General features: G+C 55.3%; 10 protein-coding genes across 10 annotated transcripts; 5 read left to right on the top strand and 5 right to left on the bottom strand.

Annotated features, from left to right (window-relative positions):
- Positions 1–39: 39 nt before the first annotated feature.
- arc1 (WD40-repeat-containing domain protein) lies at positions 40–1,248 on the bottom strand (the record flags this gene model as incomplete). Its single annotated transcript, XM_083190804.1, has 3 exons — positions 40–80; positions 137–967; positions 1,026–1,248. 3 exons carry the CDS (start codon positions 1,246–1,248, stop codon positions 40–42), a joined length of 1,095 nt encoding a protein of 364 aa, XP_083054663.1.
- Positions 1,249–1,666: 418 nt separating this feature from the next.
- ACO1O0_001316 (U1A/U2B'/SNF family RNA-binding protein) lies at positions 1,667–2,423 on the top strand (the record flags this gene model as incomplete). Its single annotated transcript, XM_083190803.1, has 3 exons — positions 1,667–1,749; positions 1,807–2,023; positions 2,097–2,423. 3 exons carry the CDS (start codon positions 1,667–1,669, stop codon positions 2,421–2,423), a joined length of 627 nt encoding a protein of 208 aa, XP_083054662.1.
- Positions 2,424–2,513: 90 nt separating this feature from the next.
- Positions 2,514–3,406, bottom strand: ACO1O0_001315 (ATG3/ATG10 family protein; the record flags this gene model as incomplete). The annotated part of the gene is made up of 3 exons (XM_083190802.1): positions 2,514–2,714; positions 2,799–3,017; positions 3,086–3,406. 3 exons carry the CDS (start codon positions 3,404–3,406, stop codon positions 2,514–2,516), a joined length of 741 nt encoding a protein of 246 aa, XP_083054661.1.
- A 483-nt stretch (positions 3,407–3,889) lies between these two features.
- Positions 3,890–6,194, top strand: KEL3 (uncharacterized protein; the record flags this gene model as incomplete). The annotated part of the gene is made up of 4 exons (XM_083190801.1): positions 3,890–3,937; positions 4,032–5,540; positions 5,619–5,858; positions 5,919–6,194. 4 exons carry the CDS (start codon positions 3,890–3,892, stop codon positions 6,192–6,194), a joined length of 2,073 nt encoding a protein of 690 aa, XP_083054660.1.
- A 1,966-nt stretch (positions 6,195–8,160) lies between these two features.
- Positions 8,161–9,023, bottom strand: tgs1 (RNA methyltransferase; the record flags this gene model as incomplete). Its single annotated transcript, XM_083190800.1, has 3 exons — positions 8,161–8,731; positions 8,784–8,882; positions 8,941–9,023. 3 exons carry the CDS (start codon positions 9,021–9,023, stop codon positions 8,161–8,163), a joined length of 753 nt encoding a protein of 250 aa, XP_083054659.1.
- Positions 9,024–9,463: 440 nt separating this feature from the next.
- On the top strand, positions 9,464–10,591 carry ACO1O0_001312 (GRASP55/65 PDZ-like domain-containing protein; the record flags this gene model as incomplete). The annotated part of the gene is made up of 3 exons (XM_083190799.1): positions 9,464–9,631; positions 9,691–9,723; positions 9,833–10,591. The coding sequence occupies 3 exons, from the start codon at positions 9,464–9,466 to the stop codon at positions 10,589–10,591; spliced, it is 960 nt and encodes a 319-aa protein (XP_083054658.1).
- A 229-nt stretch (positions 10,592–10,820) lies between these two features.
- Positions 10,821–11,466, bottom strand: OST2 (dolichyl-diphosphooligosaccharide-protein glycotransferase; the record flags this gene model as incomplete). Its single annotated transcript, XM_083190798.1, has 4 exons — positions 10,821–10,887; positions 10,955–11,018; positions 11,071–11,128; positions 11,206–11,466. The coding sequence occupies 4 exons, from the start codon at positions 11,464–11,466 to the stop codon at positions 10,821–10,823; spliced, it is 450 nt and encodes a 149-aa protein (XP_083054657.1).
- Positions 11,467–11,800: 334 nt separating this feature from the next.
- Positions 11,801–12,275, top strand: ACO1O0_001310 (transmembrane proteins 14C-domain-containing protein; the record flags this gene model as incomplete). Its single annotated transcript, XM_083190797.1, has 3 exons — positions 11,801–11,806; positions 11,891–12,020; positions 12,082–12,275. 3 exons carry the CDS (start codon positions 11,801–11,803, stop codon positions 12,273–12,275), a joined length of 330 nt encoding a protein of 109 aa, XP_083054656.1.
- A 300-nt stretch (positions 12,276–12,575) lies between these two features.
- On the bottom strand, positions 12,576–12,869 carry ACO1O0_001309 (COX assembly mitochondrial protein; the record flags this gene model as incomplete). The annotated part of the gene is made up of 2 exons (XM_083190796.1): positions 12,576–12,778; positions 12,836–12,869. 2 exons carry the CDS (start codon positions 12,867–12,869, stop codon positions 12,576–12,578), a joined length of 237 nt encoding a protein of 78 aa, XP_083054655.1.
- Positions 12,870–13,182: 313 nt separating this feature from the next.
- Positions 13,183–13,826, top strand: GIM4 (tubulin-binding prefolding complex subunit GIM4; the record flags this gene model as incomplete). The annotated part of the gene is made up of 4 exons (XM_083190795.1): positions 13,183–13,228; positions 13,287–13,380; positions 13,543–13,735; positions 13,794–13,826. The coding sequence occupies 4 exons, from the start codon at positions 13,183–13,185 to the stop codon at positions 13,824–13,826; spliced, it is 366 nt and encodes a 121-aa protein (XP_083054654.1).
- Between the last annotated feature and the right edge of the window lie 4,033 nt (positions 13,827–17,859).

Below are 17,859 nucleotides of genomic sequence, written 5' to 3'. Positions count from 1 at the left end.
CGGCATCGTTTGCCCTAATTCATATAGATATGGGAGAGTCTACACGGTCCAAATCACAATCCGCCCATCGACGCCACTCGCTGGATAGTAGTCAGTACGATGTAATGCACGAGGGAACCAGCATGGGGCCACTTACAGGTGAACTGGGAAACGCTGCTGCCGGAAGACTGGTACGGGCGGATCATGGTGATGGTGTTCTGGTGGACCGTCTTGAGCTGGGTGTCGTCCTTGGCCTTACCCTTGAGGTCCATCTGCTTGAACATCTTCAGGGCCGACTCCTCTCTCTGCTCGCCACCAGCTGCCGCGGGGCCGCGCGAGTCGACCGTGCCGGCAATCTGCCAGCCGGCCTCACTGCCCTGGAAGCGGAAGGGCTCGCAGTCGTAGCCGGCGGCGATGATCTCGTCCTCGGCCCTCCAGATCAGGCTCTTGAACGGGAGCATCTGGGTGGAGACGGTGACGACGGCGCGCGGGGGCTGGTCGGGCCCGCTGGGGTAGACGACGGTGATGCTGCTGTCGTGCGCGGCGAAGGCGAGGCTGTCTCCGCTGGGCGAGAAGGCGACTGAGTGGACCCAGCCGGCAGAGTTGTTGAGGAACTCGCCGCAGACGGTGTTGAAGGGCAGCCTCTCGCCCCAGACGGTGGGGTCGGGCCGCTTGTCGACGCCCTTGATGTAGCTGGAGAAGACCCGGGCGTGGGCGTCGGTCGACCCGGCGGCGAGGAGGACCGAGTTGGGGTGCCAGTCGACGCTGGTAATGGTGCTGCGGATGGGCTTCTTAAGGTGCTTGGACACCCACCAGTCGTTCTCCTCCTCGAAGTAGCAGACGGCGATCAGGCGATCTCCGGAGCCCACGGCGAACTTGGTCTCGTTGGGCGACCAGCGGACAAACGTGGCGGCGCGGCTGATTCTAAGCAGCACAAGCGTCGGCTTGTATCCGGTGGGCGAGGGTTCCCAGACGAGGGCATTGCGATCTGCGCGGGTCAGCCGGCCATGGCCAGGATCGGTTGTCGAAGGGGATGGCCAACAAACCTTGGGAGCACGAGACGATGCGACCGCTGTTGGGGGCAATGTCGACGCTGGTGACGGTCTTGTCGTGGGACTTCAGCTCGTCCTTGAGCTTGAAGGCGTTGCCAACCTTACCGTAGAGCTCGACATTGGAGTCGCGGGCAACAGCCAGAGTCGCGCGGTCTGCCGAGAAGGAATGGTCGGCAATGGGGTTGTGGAACAGATGGTGGACCTCGGGGTTGGCCATTTTTGGCTGATTGAATGATGGTGCGTGGGGTAGCGATAGGAGGAGCTCTCTACTATCGCGCAGATGTGGAAAGGAGAATAAAGGTGGTGGTGGGTTGTGGTGTTGGGAGGATGGAGAGATGACGCCGGAGGGGATGGATGGATGGTGGGGGCTTTCTGGAGGTTACGTCGTCTTGGACTTGGTGTCTTGGTGGAAGCTTGGACCACCAACCCCAGCTTGGCCTCAATGGCACGAGGCTGCTGGCGGCTCCGACCAAAAAAATCGACAACACCACACACCTCCGTCACCAGCAACGCGATCCACCGATCAATCCGCCAACAGCCGCCGCTCCCCACGGTGCTTATCCAAAAATTAATTTATCTCGAGAACCGTATCGAACTCTTAAAATCCCCACCAAGGACGCGTCCCTACTATCACAATGGCGGCAGCAGTAGCACCCCGAGGGCTCCAACCCAATGCCTCCCTCCCAGCCAAGGTCCAGCCCATCCCGCCGAATCAGACGTGAGTCTTGTCTCCGTTCCATCGTCTATGGTTCCAAGAAGCTGACCAGGTGAAAAGCCTCTACATCACAAATCTGCCGTCTTCGAAAATCCAAAAGGACGACCTTCGAACCGCACTGTACATGCTCTTCTCGACCTACGGCCCCGTCCTCGATGTCGTTGCGCTCAAGACCATGAAGATGCGTGGGCAGGCACACATTGTGTTCCGTGATGTCCAGGCTGCCACACAGGCCATGCGGTCATTAGACGGCCAGGAGTTCCTGGGCCGCAAGCTTGTATGTCTTATCCATCCTAGCCCCCACTCTTAATGATTGTTTCCAGATGCTAATACAGACGCTCCCCACACAGAAAATCCAGTACGCCAAGGGAAAGTCCCATTTCGTCTCCAAGCTCGATGGCAGCTTCAAGATCCCCAACATGGGTACCGGTGCCGCCAATGTCGAGCAGACAGATCTGCAACGCAGCATCTTCGACGCGCCACTACCCGGCTCAGCAGCACCCCCTGCGACAGGCGGCGGGCTCCCCGCAAAGCCCCCGGGTTCCACCGACCAGAAAATGACAGATTCGGGGGCCGACGCGGCCCGCGGCCAGAAGAGGACCCGGGATGAGGAGGAGGAGGAGGAGGAGGATAGCGATGAGGATGTTGCCATGGAGGAGGATAGCGACGACGAATGATCTCACAACTACCACGGCCCGGCCCCCCCATACAACCAACCGCGTCGCTCTCGGTAGTGTTGACTTTTATTTTGGCCCGAAGGGCGGGACTTAAGCCTGCGGGGGCATCATCATCTCCTTGGGAACCGAGAGCCCAACGCAAGCTCCCGTCAGCCCGATCCAAATCGGAAGGTAGTCCTCTCGCGAACATTGAAATGCGGCCATGTTGTCCCCCGTCAGACAAGGGTGGACAAAGTAACACGGCTCCCCATAGACGGGGTGGTGCTGCAGAGAAACGAAGACGTTAGTGGCCTGTGCTCAGCGGCACCAAAGGCTTTTCTTTATCACTGATAGTTTCCCCCTCTCGACAGCTTCAAATAAGGCGCGGGAACTTACATCGATGGAGATGCCCCCCACGCCGCCATAGGTACGGAGGCTCTCCTTGTACGCGTCAGGGACGAGGCGGCGGAATACGGTGTCGAGGTCGAAGGGGGACTCTCCGTCAAGGCCCCAGAGCCGGAAATAGAGGCATGGCATTCGATACGTGGGGTGTAGGACGATGTCGTACGTCACGAATCCGCCATCTCTCCGAGCTGCGGGTTTCCGCAGAGCCGCCTGGGAACCGTGTGTTAGAAACAAAGGCACAGTCAGATATAGCCTCACAAACTCCATCATAATAATACCTCGTCGGATGCTTCATCTTCTATCATGTCGTGATCCGCCTCTAGAGCTCCATCGCCAGACCTGGGCGCGTCCGATATGGCTAGGCCACCCAGGCTGAGGCCAAGGTCTTCCTCCTCTCTTTTCTCTAGCGTCCGCGTGATCTCGACCACGGTGCGCGGCATGTCCTGGAAAGCAAACGTGGCATTGAGCGCCGTCCGGAGCCTCAACTTCCAGTGCATGCGCATGACGCCCAGCTTGGCCTGGCGGTATCTCCTGTCGAGGTGGTGGCACGCCTCCTCAAACTCCTCGGCGGAGAGAGCTGGGAAATTGGCAATGTCCATGGCGAATATCTAGCCTCCAAATACCAGAAGGGTGCGGTTAAAGAAACGGATGTAATTGTGTGTGTTGGGAGGTAAATGATAGACAGGTAGGTATGAGGTCGTGGAATCCAAGACGAATAAAGTGCAAGTATATCAGAAGGTGAGAGAGAGTGTGGGGGGGATTTTAGGTACCTTCCGTCTGTTAGTGCAGTCAGGCACAAATCCAACCTCTGCCCTCACGTCTCACGAGACAGCAGAAGTGATGATTCTCCGACACAACTGAAGGCAAGGCACTATACCGAAAATCCCTAACGCTGTCGCAGGCTTGATCGTGTTATTGAAGGAGGTTCTTGAAAGTGAAGCAGGTGAAGAATCTTAGCGTCATCTGCGGGTGGGCACACTTCAAACACGTGCGCTGGCATTGGAGGGACCAGAAAGCAAAATCCCCAACAGCATCAACTGAAAACTACGGTGATTCAACTCTTTCACCTATAAGATAACACCATGGCCAAGGACAAGAAAAAGAATTTAGACGCCAAAAAGGCCAAAAAGGTATATCCATGCCCCACGCGTCATGAGTGAGCATGAGTGCATGTGAGTGAGTGAGTGAGTGAACCCCGCTAACAGCAGAGCTTTTACACTCCAGGCCGAAAAGGCAGCCAAGCAGGCCAGCAAGGGCGAGAAGAAGGCCAAGACCAAGGCGGCCAAGGTCGACGGCAGCGATGCTGAGGACGTCGATCTCGACGAGATCCTCGACGAGTACCGTCGCCAGCAGGAACAGTTCCTCAAGATCACCGAGACTGTCAGCGATGCCCCTCCACGCCCACGAGGAGCCTCGACACTCATGGCCTCGCCCCACGACAGCAACATCCTGCTGCTCTTCGGGGGCGAGTACTTCAACGGTTCCCTAGCCCAGTTCTACAACGACCTCCACGTTTACAACATCTCCCGTGACGAATGGCGCTGCGTCACCTCTCCCAATGCGCCTCTGCCCCGGTCCGGCCACGCCTGGACCCGTGCCTCCAACCCCAGTCACGTCTACCTGTTTGGTGGCGAGTTCTCCTCCCCCAAGCAGGGCACATTCCACCACTACTCCGACTTCTGGAGGCTCGAGCCCGCCACGAGGGAGTGGACCAAGATCGAGGTCAAGGGCAAGGACAAGAGCCCCCCCGCTAGGAGCGGTCACCGCATGACGTACTGGAAGCAGTACATCATCCTCTTTGGAGGATTCCAGGATACCTCCAACCAGACAAGGTACCTGGCAGACCTGTGGATCTTTGACACGGTCAACTTTGTCTGGCACTCTCCGCAGCTGCCCTCAGCCCAGCTCAAGCCCGACCCGAGGTCATCCTTCACCTTCCTCCCCCACGAGTCTGGCGCCGTCCTGTACGGCGGCTACTCCCGCGTCAAGGCCACCGTCAACATCAAGCAGAAGGGCGGCAAGGGCCATAACCAGGCGCAGAAGAATGTCCTCAAGCCCATGGTCCACGAGGACTGCTTCTTCCTGCGCATGTCGCAGCCCGCTGCCGACGCCGGCCCCAGCACTCCCCCAACGGTGCGCTGGGAGAGGCGCAAGAAGCCCACCAACTCGCCGAACCCGCCCCGCGCCGGCGCCACGATGACCTGGCACAAGGGCCGCGGGATCCTCTTTGGCGGCGTGCACGACGTGGAGCAGAGCGAGGACGGCATGGACAGCGAGTTCTTCAACCAGCTCTTCGCCTGGAACATTGAGCGCAACCGCTTCATGCCCCTGACCCTGAGGAAGCCCCGCCAGCAGCAGTCCAAGAAGAATAACAACCAGGAGCAGCGGCGGGGAGGAGGCCGGCGAGGCCGGCAGGGCAACGATGAGGAGCTCCTGCGACAGCTGCAAGCCCTGGAAATGGGCGCGTCTCTCGAAGACGCCGACGACATCGAGCTCGAGAAGGAGGAGGAGGAGGAGGAGGAGAAGCCGACCAAGGAGTACCCCGTCACCCTCGAGCCGCCGCATGTGAGATTCAATGCGCAGTTGGCGGTGCAGGGCGACATACTGTACATCTACGGCGGAACTTTTGAAAAGGGGGACCGGGAGTTTACGTTTGACGATTTATACGCCATCAACTTGGACAAGCTTGACGGCTGCAAGGAGATCTACCAGCGACCTGTCGAGGACTGGATTGTAAGTGCCCCTTCCCCCGCCCCCCCCGGCCTAGTATCTTTGTATCTATTAAGTACAGTTACTGACACTCATCCACAGGAGTCCGAAGATGAGGCAGATGATGAAGAGGACGAGGAGGATGAGGATGAAGATGAAGATGAAGATGATGAAGAATACGATGCGGCCGAGAAGCCCTTCACGGCCAGCAAGAGGAAGAAGAAGCAGGACGAGATGTCCGAGGCCGGATCAGAGACATCCGCGCCCTCAACGATGGCGAGCGAAGACGACGACACGGCGACGACGGCGACCTCCGTTGACGACGGCCTACCGCATCCAAGGGTGAGTGTTATCATGGCGTTTCTCAAAATTAGTGTCTGACTGCTGACCAAAAATTTCCAGCCCTTCGAGTCACGCCGCGACTTCTTTGTGCGCACGTCCAACGAGTGGCAGGAGATCCTGATGACGAGCCTGCGGTGGAAGAACATCCAGCCCGAGGCCATGCCCATCAAGGAGATCAAGGCAAAGGCATTTGAACTGAGCGAAGAGAAGTGGTGGGACTGCCGCGAGGAGATCACGGCGATCGAGGAGGAGCAGGAGGCGGCTGGCATCCAGGAGGTGGTCAGCTTGGCAGAGAGGGGCGATGCTTCCGGTGCCGCAGGGGCGAGGAGGAGGTAATATTAGCTCAAGCTCTAGGTATTATTCGATCATACTCGATTATTGCAGCATGTTACCTCTCAACTTCCGACCATGAGTACCAATGCTCTTGATCTATGATGGTGTAGCTGGATGACCAAGGACCGACTTTATCCCTTCTTAACAGATCTTGCTAGCAATTATAATGGTCGATGTAACGGTGCTTTTTGTCCGCCATTGAATGTTAACCCGGATTATGATGGCCATATCTGGAAAATCCCCACTCTCCCTTTCTGCTCTCCTGGCCGCGTGTTCTGCACGGATCCGGTCTTGCTGCTCTATAGTCCACAACCTCGATTGATGCTTCTGAATCCTCTGTCTCCCTTTTTCTTTCTTCCTCGCTGACTTGAACGCAGGTTCGAGTCGACGAGGAGTGAAGTTGGTTGTGATAGTTCGTAGAGCATCCAGAGCGCCAGAGCTCTCATCCTAGTTAGGAACAGCCCTAACTGTGAGAAGTAACCCAGCCTTGAGCGTGAAACGGGCATCGTTCCCGCCGCAGTGAAGCTGATTGAAAGGGTATCTGAGGACCTTTAAAAGGTCACGGAGACTGCAACTCCGGAATCCCAAGATCTCATTGGCGAGTTTCATGATATCGATCACACCGACGACTTTTCTCGCCGCGAACTCAAAGCCTAGAGTATCTAGAATTTTAAGCTCCGCTGCCACCGCATGGCCGATAAGGATGATATTTCGATCCTTTGGCACGATCGACTCGATGCTCTTCAGTAGGTCTTTTGTCTTGATAGGGATAGATGTACCAAACTGGAGTCTCTGCGCGGACTCGGTAGTATAGAATGGTGATCCCGTGATGAAATGTATGTTTATATGACGTTCCTCAAGTCTTCTCTGCCAAAGCCTCTGGTATCCAAGGTGGACAAGCCAGTCTGGCTATTCTCAGAGTTATAGAAGCCATCCCTAAGGCTGGCCGTGTGCTCAAAATGAATGGCGATGAGCACGACAACACAACAGCTGGAGGCTGTAAAAGAACCTCCAGTCAGTCCAAGAACTTCCAGCAAGAGCTGGATTCCCTCCTCGCAAATACTTGGCCGAATGTACCCAGAGCCACGTTGAGCAGCCATTTCCTGTAGTATCCAATAGTTAGCCTGCTGTTTCTGGAGTATTGGATGTGAAGTGTCATGGCAGCGAAGCAAAGCAAGAGTATACTGTTCTGGATTGTGTTCAAATCTCGTAATGCAAATGAGATGTTGCCCACCTCAGAAATCGCTACGCCTTGTCGGCAACATACCAGGCGTGGATTCAAAAGTGATATTGCAGGAGATGGGAGGGATAGGTGCCAGGTTCATCCCTTGCTTTGGAAGTTGATCTGAAGTTACCTGGCTGTGAAAAATTCAAAACAGTTGAAAGAGCTAGAGTTGCCAGGCTGCGTCAAGGTTTGTTATGCACGTGCTGGTGGATGGCAGGAGTTACCCATGCTCGATGGAGGTAGGAGCGGGTACGAGCCTCCAAGTGACAAGTCAGGGCTGCTGGTAACATGGAAGAAACAATACCTATTCTTACACATATTGATCGAATTGATACCTTTTTCAATTAATCTCTTTTGAATATTCATCCTACGTACGGAGCACGTGGCTCGTCCATTATTCTTTAATGTATCCTTAGACTTTGTGTACGATATGAACCTGTGCAACTTATGTGTGTGCATATTCATCGCAAGTCGAAGCCCTTCCTGCATAGCTCTGTCTTTGACTCCAACTGTTGTTCTCGGGCTTTGCATGGGTTTCTCGCCCATGGTGGTAATCCTATATTGGATGTTGGATGCGCGGGTCGTGTAACGATAACAGCGGTGGCGGTTGGACGTCATTCCAACTGCTCCTGGAAGCAATGGTCCTTGGTCAGGCTTCTGATTTGGAGGATTATAATGAGTTTGGTAGATGCCGCAAAGCGTTGGGCGTGGGAAAAAAAAACTGTTATAGAGGAGCGGATGTGCTCAAGAAATTGCTTTGGAGGCCGTTCCGGGAATGTAGGCTACCATCGCTTTGCTTGCGCCCTCCATGCAGTATTGGACAACGTCAATCTTCTGTCCCTTGGGTGCTAGCTTTGCAATCTGGCGGATATCACTCGTCCTCGGCAGGAACAGGGCGTGCTCCATGGGTTCACATGCCGCATGGAGCTGGCCAAGGCCATATGGCTGCATCGTATACAGATCAAAGACCTTGTCAGTCCGGTACCCGGGCCCTCCCCAGGGCGGGCTAGCAAAAACCACGGTAGCGCCTGGATCTACTCTCAGATCGGGATGCAGCGCCTCTGGCCGGCTCTTCAGGGTTTCGAGATATTCGAAGCTATCGCCGTGGACCCAGGTGATGACTCCGGGTTCTACCCCATACACCTCGGCATTGTGCTGAGCGCATGCGAGCGTGGAGGTGTCCTTCTCAAAAGCGATGACCCTCCCCCACCTCTCAGATAACGCAAATGCGATAGTGTTGCCGCCTGCACCACCGAACATGTCGATGAGAGTGGTCTTCTGTGGGTCAATCGAGTACATGTCATCAGCTATGCGACTGCACAACAAGTTAGTATGCACTTATAATTCTTGTAGAAATAGTAACGCACTTTGCAACTGGCTCGGGGGTCACCCCGAACCAGGCATCATCGGTCATGTAGACTCCTTCATCGTACCAGGAGAAGATGGAATACCTCTGCGAAAAGTACCTGCTCTCACGGGTGAGCAATTGAGCCTAAATAGGGAGTAATATCCCAGACAATATACTTTTGAATGTCCCAGTTCACCTCATGCTTTCCTTCGTAGTGATGGCACTCATCTGTGAGCTCAAGCTTCCCGGCGGGCTCCATTGAGAAGCTGGAGGAGGGTGGTGGTGTTGGTTTGCTCATGAGTGGACCCATAAGATATTGAAAGTCGGTAGTCCGTTATGAGGACATGTTCCCTATGAGTTCTGCGAAAAACTAAAGTTCATGGAGGTTTCCTTTGGTTGTCGCGCTGTAGATGAAGAGAGCAAAGATGGGAGAGGAAGCCTCGACGACTTCGACAAGGCTGAGGTGGGCCCTTGGTACAGGTGTGTTCACTTTGGGTCTAGCGCCTTGGCGGGTAGGCGCGAGCTGCAAGGCTGCCACAGGACAGCTTTACCATCAGCTTCCAGTTCCATGCTTGCTTCCAGGCAGCTCCCATCCAACAGACGCGCACCTACTATTAACGGCGCGAACCTCCCGCACCGCCTTGACTGTTGGATCTCCTCTTTCACCTCCTTAACTGACGTTGCCGAGAACCGCACATCATGTTCAACGCGCTGAATCGGTTCATGTCCCGGTTGGACGGCGACACCCCGCAGAACCGCCAACAGCCCGGGGGATCATATGGCTTCCAGGTGCTGCGGAACACGAATCTAGACCTGCCGATTGAGCCGTGGTTTGACTTCATTGTTGGAATCAACGGGCGTCCGATTGTATGCGGTCTTTGCTCTGCCTCATTGCGCGCGCGACATCTAGTCTGACAAGACCGCAGGAAACGCCCGACCCGGGTCTGTTCGCTCAGGAAGTGCGCAATTGTGCTGGTGGGATGGTGACACTGGGCCTATGGAATGCAAAGGTACAACGACATTTCATTTCTCTTTCTTTACATCTAACTAATATTTTTCATTTCCAAGGGCCAACGGACAAAGGAGCTACACGTCCCTGTGCCGCTAGAGACAGCTTCACTCGGCCTCTCATTACAATACGCGCCCATCGCCCTCGCCGCCAACATCTGGCACGTCCTCGACGTTGCGCCCAACTCCCCCGCCGACCAAGCATCCCTCCTGCCATACAGCGACTACATCATCGGGAGCCCCGAAGGCGCTATGCACGGCGAGGGCGCTCTCGGCGAGATCGTCGAGGACTTCATCGGCCGCCCTCTGCGGCTGTACGTCTACAACAACGAGTACAACGTGACGCGCGAGGTGACGATCGAGCCGAGCCGGGGCTGGGGCGGCGAGGGCGCGCTGGGCTGCGTGCTAGGCTACGGGGCTCTGCACCGTCTGCCTGCGCCCCTGAGCGAGCCCGTCAATGCGCCGGGGGAGACCATGTTCGACGGTGCCGTGAACGAGAAGAGCGACTCGGCATTTGTGCCTGCCAGCGCCCCTCCCCCACCCTCGGGAGGGGACTACCTCGTGCCCGCTCAGATGGTTGGGTCGTCACCTGTGAGCGCCCCGCCGCGGAGCGGCAAGAAGAAGGAGAGACATGGACATGGGCACAGCCCTAACCAGTTGATGGATGACTACTTCAAGGAGGGGGAGGAGAAGAGCCGGGCGCTGGACAATGCGCCAAAGGGTAAGGGGTCGGGGGTGCCGCCTCCACCAAAAGCGGGAGCCAGTCCTCCCAAAGCTGCGCCAAAGGTGGATGGCGATGCTGAGGGCGGAGGCGCATGATGGGGGAGGAGTAAGCTACGAACGAGCAGTCTGTCACGAAAACCAACAATAGCTATTATGAGGATTCCCAATCGAAGAACTGAAACTCTATTTCTTTTTTTCGCCGTGCCATGCTTGCTGGACATTGTGGTAATTTGGATCGTGCTGTTTTCGTGAAAGATGCTAGAAGCCATCGCGTAGTGTACATGGCAGAGAAAAGCCCCCGAGTTCGCCCATTCTCCCTGGGAATCTAGTTGATGAAGTTGACGCAGAAGAAATGCAGGATCAAGCTGCACACAATGTAGTCGGCAAATGCCCTGCAGATGCGTTACTTTAGCGGGGGTGCTTGCCAATGGGGAGGCTGGTTCGTGGATGGGTTTGTACCTCTCGGGGGAAACCTTGGGGAACTCGCTCTTGTTCGCTTCGGTGGTCTGGATACGGAGGGAGACTGGGGCTTTGTTAGTACTGGAAAGGGAGTTCTATCGGCGCAGGCAACGCACTCGTCAGGACGAACTGGCCAACTGTTCCGCAGAAGCCCGACAAGAAGGCATTGAAAGGCTTTGTAGGTAGTGTTAGCCTCCATCATCTGATATGCGACTCAGCCACTTGGGGAGCGGATGACAGATACTACGCACATAGTTGCCGGCGAGGATGCAGTAGAGGAACTGCAGGGCACCCACGACGGCGAGAAAGACGAGAAAAACATCGAGAAGCTTGGTCCGCTGGGGCGTCTGGGTCATGTAATAGTCGTAAATGTTGCGCAGGACCTTGTCCCAGTTGGCGGCGCCCGCGGTGGTCTTGGCCACGACGGGCACGGGGCCGGCGGCGGTGGTGCCAGCCTGGATCGTCGAGGCGACGGCCGGGGTGGTCTCGCGGGCGTTCTTCCTGGGCGCCATGGCGGAATGGGAATTTCGTCTCGTGGTGTCGATTCGAAGTTCGGGTGGTTGTTGGTCAACGTATCTGGCAAGGCTGCAGCAGCTCTCTGGGACGGGACACGAAAGCTTCAAGGTAGCCTGCGTGTGATTGGCTAAGCGTGGGGCCACACTAAAACCCGGGGCAGGCGTCCCGCTCCCCAATGTCGTCAATTGCGCGCCGAGGTCCCTACGCCAACAGCAACTTGTCTTAGCTCTCTGAATTTACGTTTCCTCTCTTCAAGTAGCGGACTCCTCGCCCCATTAAGACGACACCATTTACCCTTCTTCTTGGTCAAATAAGGCTTGCCGGTAGCATATGATGGTACGTCACCGGACTGCCAGACGGCGCATGCCATGGCAAGAGGCCCCCGTCCCGCTATTCCAGACTGACAGTTGCTGTCCGTAGGCGTCTTCTCAGTCTCTCGAGTACACATCCTTGATCCTCGCTGCCCTGACGGCTGGCGGTGGTATCATGGGCTACGCCAAGACCCGGTCGCTCCCGTCCATCATTGCCGGCTGCTCCGTTGGCGCCCTTTGTACGAACCCGCTGCATCCGGTAGCAACTATACCCCCCATGGACTGACTGTGTGATCCCAGACGGACTCGGAGGATATCGCATTCAAAACCGCCAACCCTACGGCGTTGAGCTTTCTCTTCTCGCCTCGATCGTCCTCGGTGGCTCCTCGATCCCTCGCGCCATCAGGCTGAGGAAGCCTGTGCCCATCGTCCTCAGCATCCTGTCCGCGTTTGGCCTGTTCACTTTTGGCAACGCCGTTCGCCAGAGCATGTAAACTCCATCATTAAAGTAGCGCATTTATTGTACACAGAATGTGGATATAGTTTCTAGTCCCTGACTCCGTAACACGAATCATGGTACGCTTGTTGTTCGTCGCTCGAAAATCGTTGCGTGACTGCTGCAATTCCGTGCTTCGTCGTGGAGATGGGTTCCCTTGTTCCGATAACGCCCACCCAGCCACCCAATCCGTATAATTTACATCCATTCGTACAGGTATCTCACAATATCGTCTTCATCTGTCCCGTCGTTGGGTCGGGGTTGTCGCGCGGTCGAGATTGTTCGGGGGCCCGCCTGTCTAGAGGCCCAGCTCCTTCTGTTGCGCCTTGATCTTGTCGCGTTTCGCCCTCGCGGCGGCCCTGTTGTCGGCTTGCATCTTGGATCGCTCTTCGCGAAGGCACTTGTCGACCTTGTCCTTGAAATCGTTGCAGCCCCCGGCGGCTTTATGCATGAAGCCTCGGGAGTGGCACTCCTCTAAGGCGGCGATGACGTCCTCGCACGCTGCGGACAACGGTTAGTGGCTGTCAAATGATGGAGCTGGAGCAGAGGAAGGCCTACCGAGGGCGTTCTTGGTATGAAGATGGGGATGCATTCTAAAAGAGCGGTTTGACAAGGCTTTGAAGACGAGAGATGTAATGTTCCCGGGCCGCTTTGGAGTAAATTCGGCGCTGGTCAGTGGTGGCGCCATGGGAACGCTTGGACCACCTCCGGAATTTTGGGCCGCTGGAACTTGTAGCCACCAGCAGCAGCCTCTCTCAAAGGGACTGAACTACTTCAAACCCCAGCATATCAAACACCTCTCACCGCCGACCCACGACGAACCAAGCCGCAGCAGAGGAAGCTGCGCCCATAAGTCAGAGAAGCCTCTACGATAATCGGGGTTAAAGACCTCCTCTACCGTCGCCATGTCGGCTGCCACCTCCCAGCAGGCGCCGGCTCAGAGCCCCAAAGGTCCGTCGTTTCATCCCACTTCACCTCACTCACCATGTTAATTTTAAGCTGCGTACAGTCGACCTTCAAGCAACATACTCAAATTACAAGAACACCCTTCAGCAAATAGCCCAGAAGATTGGTGATATTGAGCAGGAAGCTGAGGAGCACAAGTTGGTCGCCCCCCTCCCCCCCATGAACCCCTCTCTCCTCAAGTGAGAAGTCTTTCCGAAGCATGCGGGCATCATCTTCAACGAAATCTCACTATCCAATGGCCTGGGCCCATCGCTCCAAATTGTACCTAATTCACAGTCTGCTAACCTCTTGTTTCCTAGGCTTGTTCTTGAGACCCTCGAGCCGCTCTCCGAGGACCGCAAGTGCTTCCGTCTGATCAACGGTGTGCTCGTCGAGAGGACGGTCAAGGACGTGGTGCCAGCGTTGAAGACCAACCATGAGGGCCTGACGAAGGTTCTTGATGACATGGTGAAACAGTATAAGGCCAAGCAGGATGAGCTGGATAAGTGGAAGGTTTGTTCTCACCTACCCGCTTTCGAGATCTTGGAACTAAGAGCTGACATTTCTGTAGAAAAAGAATAATGTGCAGGTAGTCCGGCAATGATGGAAAAGCCGCAAATTGAAAACTGCACTTTTTCGTCTTTCACTCTGGAGGTTCACTGCTGCCACTGTGAGCTTTTGATGCTTCAACTAATCCTAAAAATCTTCCCGAGGCTGTCTCATCGCCATGGACAATTTTCCCAACAGTATAGGGCCGCTCCACAGATGGGAGAAACTTCAAACTTGGCCATCCTGCATGGCTCCCGGGCCGAGTTGCAGGATGCGTTGTCCATTGGACGTGGCCAGGCCTTGGCGTGGGATGTTTTGTGCCCAACGGGAGCTTCAGGCTTTTGGCATCGCTTCTGCCGATGGGTTCTCTTTGCCAACTAGCTGCTTCCAATCTTCCGACACGCGAGGCTTGGCGATGGAAGAGGCATGAACCATGCATGGGCCGGGGTGTTTGAGTAGTAAAGGCCTTAGCCAGTTGGCGTTTCCAGTCTGCACGTGTTGCGTTTGGCACATCTCCACCAGCTATTATCAGCAGGTAAGTGCATGTATGTAGTATCAACTTGAAATAATATGGAACCCGGTGTCAGCGGACACCCAAGTAGATGATCCCATGGTGGGTTGTGCCAGCAAACCTGCATCTTGAACGTCATGGCCAACTGGCATGCAAGACCCCTGGAATACAACCCACACTGCGCTACGAACATGTGCGTCCGGCACATCATATAGTATTAATAATTGGATTTCCAGAATCAGAGACCGCTGACGAGGTCTCGAGAAGTACTTAGTCAGACATCAATGCGGGTTGGAACCAGTTCTGCGGTTTCAGATAAATGGTGATGTTAACCCAGGCATATGGCGGCGGCCGCTGATTAGGTTCCAATCCGTTGGGCTCGAGATTGATATGCATGACGCACAGTCATAGCAGTGCGTGCGCCCCAGTCCTGGCGGCAGGAAATAGATGCAGGCGGCTACTTTCGCCAGGCGTCACCATACATTAGTATTTACTCGTACCTAGAGAACTCCCTCCCTGCACGCTCGGTGGCTACGCCCGACCACTATTACAACAAAAATGGGGGTTGAGCTCCAAGGCATACAAAGCTCAATGGTGCTATTATGGGCCGCGGCATGTTTGAACATTGGGGCTATTGCCGCTATAGACAAGGTACATGTACAATATGTCTACGGGGCTGGTTTCCTTCGGATAGAGTATTCGGGATCTGTGCAGCAGTGACTGGGCATGTCGAGAGCGCGGAAGAAGTGAAGATATCTGTCACTATGAGCCACAAGGGAGATATCAGTGAGGCCACAGGTAGTTTGATGTATAGACACGTCAATGACTCTATCGGACTCTGTTCAAGTCCTAGAGCCTTGAGGGACCAGGCGCATTTTGTATTATCCCAAGTCTCTGCATTGGCGTTCCTTGACCCGCCTCCACACACGGTACATAGCAGGATCTGCCTTGTTGAAGCGGATCGGGCTGTCTTATCCCTTGGAGTTCGGGTTGCGTTGGTTGGAGTGCTTGTGCATCAAAGTTAGTAGACGGCGCCCCCCTCTCCGAAGTCTTGATTACTACCGTTTTCAGGAGCTCAAACCTCTCCTGTTAATCAAAGCTGAGCTCTGCAGTGCAACTACCCATATTCTTGATACCAAGAAGAAGCATGGCGTATACCGTATACACTGCGCCAAATGCCAGCATTTGAAACTCCTAAAGGTTGGATTGACAACTAAGCTGAGATAACACGCCGGCCAAAGAAAATTCTTGTCTAGGCCGAAGACGAATACTTGGACCGAATGGAGACAGAACATAGCGTGCTAACAGATATGTATGGATGACTGTTGATATCGGTGCGATGCCGAATATGTCTATGTCCAGGCGCTGTATGATCTTCAGATCTTCTTTAATCGATTATCCGACTAAAACACCCTTATCACTAGAATCGCATATTTTTAGATTCCGTATGATTGTCGCTGGGATATCATACTGAGTGATCATCTTGGGTTTTGCGAAGACACACGGCTTCTTGCCTTTGGCTCGAGCGGTCTTTGATAGCGATACGTAATTTCCGATCAGAGACGACCTCTAGATGGAGAGAAATGAAGATGACGTCGGTTGAGAATATTCCTCTTGGCGAAACCCTAGAAATCTCTGGGGATGCTTCAGACCCCAAGTGAGAGCTTCAGCTTCGCTTTTGGTGTAGTAGCGTAGTATGGAGCCTTCATATTGCCGTCACGAGAGCCCCAACTAGCGGTGATTTCTGTCCGTTCGCTATCCGTACCATCTTCAGCGTCGATCGTGGTGAGTTAGAGCATGATTTATTGTAATTGTGGATTGGGGAGGATTGTTGTGATCCATCAAGGTATCAACGTGGCGTGGCCATTGCACTCATATCGCATAGCTTATCAAACCCAAGGTTTCCACGCCCTTCTTGCTAGTCTGCAAGTTATTATCCGCGGTCGACACTTATGAGTTGAGACTATTAGGTCATTGCTCCTGCTAATCTCGACCTGCGATTGACATTGCAGGACACTCCCACAATGACTAGGCTATATTGGGCGTGCCACGCAGGTCGGTAGGGCGCCCCCGCGACTCCTGACGAGTCTCGAAATCAGCCCGAGGGTGAAAGCAAGCAAACACACTTCGTACGTCGAGAGCGTGTCGGCGTGCCACTAAAAAGGCTGATCGCACGCTGCTCTGTAGTTCCGTGTGACGACCGCGCATGGCACCGTAAGCTACCTACTCACTCGGCGAGACCCTAAAGACCAACCTAGCATTTTTCTTCCTAAGCCAAGGGGCCAGCATGAAAGGCGATGAGACCGAGAACCAGCATGTCACAGACGGAGATTTGCGTGCAAAGATAGAGCAGCCAGCCGCCTGTGGGGAGCCGGCCCATGGGGGCTATCGAGGTCGAACACACACCGCTCCTCGCGGGACTGCCTGGAAAGTCGGGGGTAAACTTGGTGCCTGCTCAGGCTAAGGGTACGGTGACGGGGGCTATCCTGACACGGGCAAGACAAGGCTTGCTGCAGGATGAGATGAAACTTTGGTCAAGAGAAAAAATGGTGAGAGCTAATATGGCGGTGCTCGTATGAGTGAGTACTCATACTTGCCGCTCAGGACGGAAACGGTGCTTATGTAATTTCTTATCGATAATGCTGTCACAGTGAATCGCGTGAATGCAGCACGACCCAGCCCTGTGACGGGTCAATTCATAGTAGGCTGGAACGGCGCGCTAAAAACAACAAACCGAACCCAACGCTCCAAGGACGGAATCCTTGTCTCGCGCAACGTCAAGCTCGGATTTCTGCGACAACTGGTGCCATTGGGCCTTTTCTGACCGCTATCCTGCATATCCTAGGCCCCTTGACCCCTTGGCTTTGCTAGCTCGATCCTGCACGTTGGAACAAAGCTCAAGCGCGAAGCGACTCACGCGAGAGGTGAGTTACCGCTGCACAACTGCACAACCCCACGTCGAAGCTTCCCATCCACCACCACACTCCACATGCCATATGCGACAGACCGGCACTGACCTCGACTGGACAACTCAGACACCCTCCCGCTGCCCTATCCGTCACCACGCGATTCCTACCCAAGCTGCCTACAAGGTACCCATCCCGCGTCGGGCAGTGCACCAACTGCAGCCCGAGCAGACCTGGACGAGACCCCGGCAAGAGCATTTGCGCTGACGCGATCTTGCAGCGCACCCATTGACGAACGAGACCGCCTAACCTCGTGTAACATCACGTCGTCGTCGCAGCTCGCCCTGTCCCCAACTATCCTCGCAGTAGTAGCTCTCGACACCCCTTGAACGGAACCGTCGATACCACGGCACCATCCGTCCGAGTTCCTCGCTCCCGGTCCTCCGCGGCTCTTCCGGGCGCACACACCCCCCTCTCTCCAGACGAGGAGCGACCCGATCTTCCCCTCGGCACTGCCCAGTTGGCGGTATAGCTGCAGTTGCGCCGCCTCCTGCTGCGGGTAGTCCCACCCCTCCCCCTCCAAGGGCCCCCCTCCTAGGCCGCTCTGCCAACCCATCAGCTCCTCTCCCAAACCCACAAACCTACCGGCGCACCCAAGCAGGCTTCATATT

Source organism: Amphichorda felina (assembly GCF_050947745.1).
Source record: "Amphichorda felina strain 45539 chromosome Unknown scaffold_1, whole genome shotgun sequence".
In the NCBI taxonomy this organism is placed as follows: domain Eukaryota; kingdom Fungi; phylum Ascomycota; class Sordariomycetes; order Hypocreales; family Bionectriaceae; genus Amphichorda; species Amphichorda felina.
The sequence above is the reverse complement of the archived record's forward strand: the minus strand, read 5'-3'. Positions and strand labels throughout refer to the sequence as shown.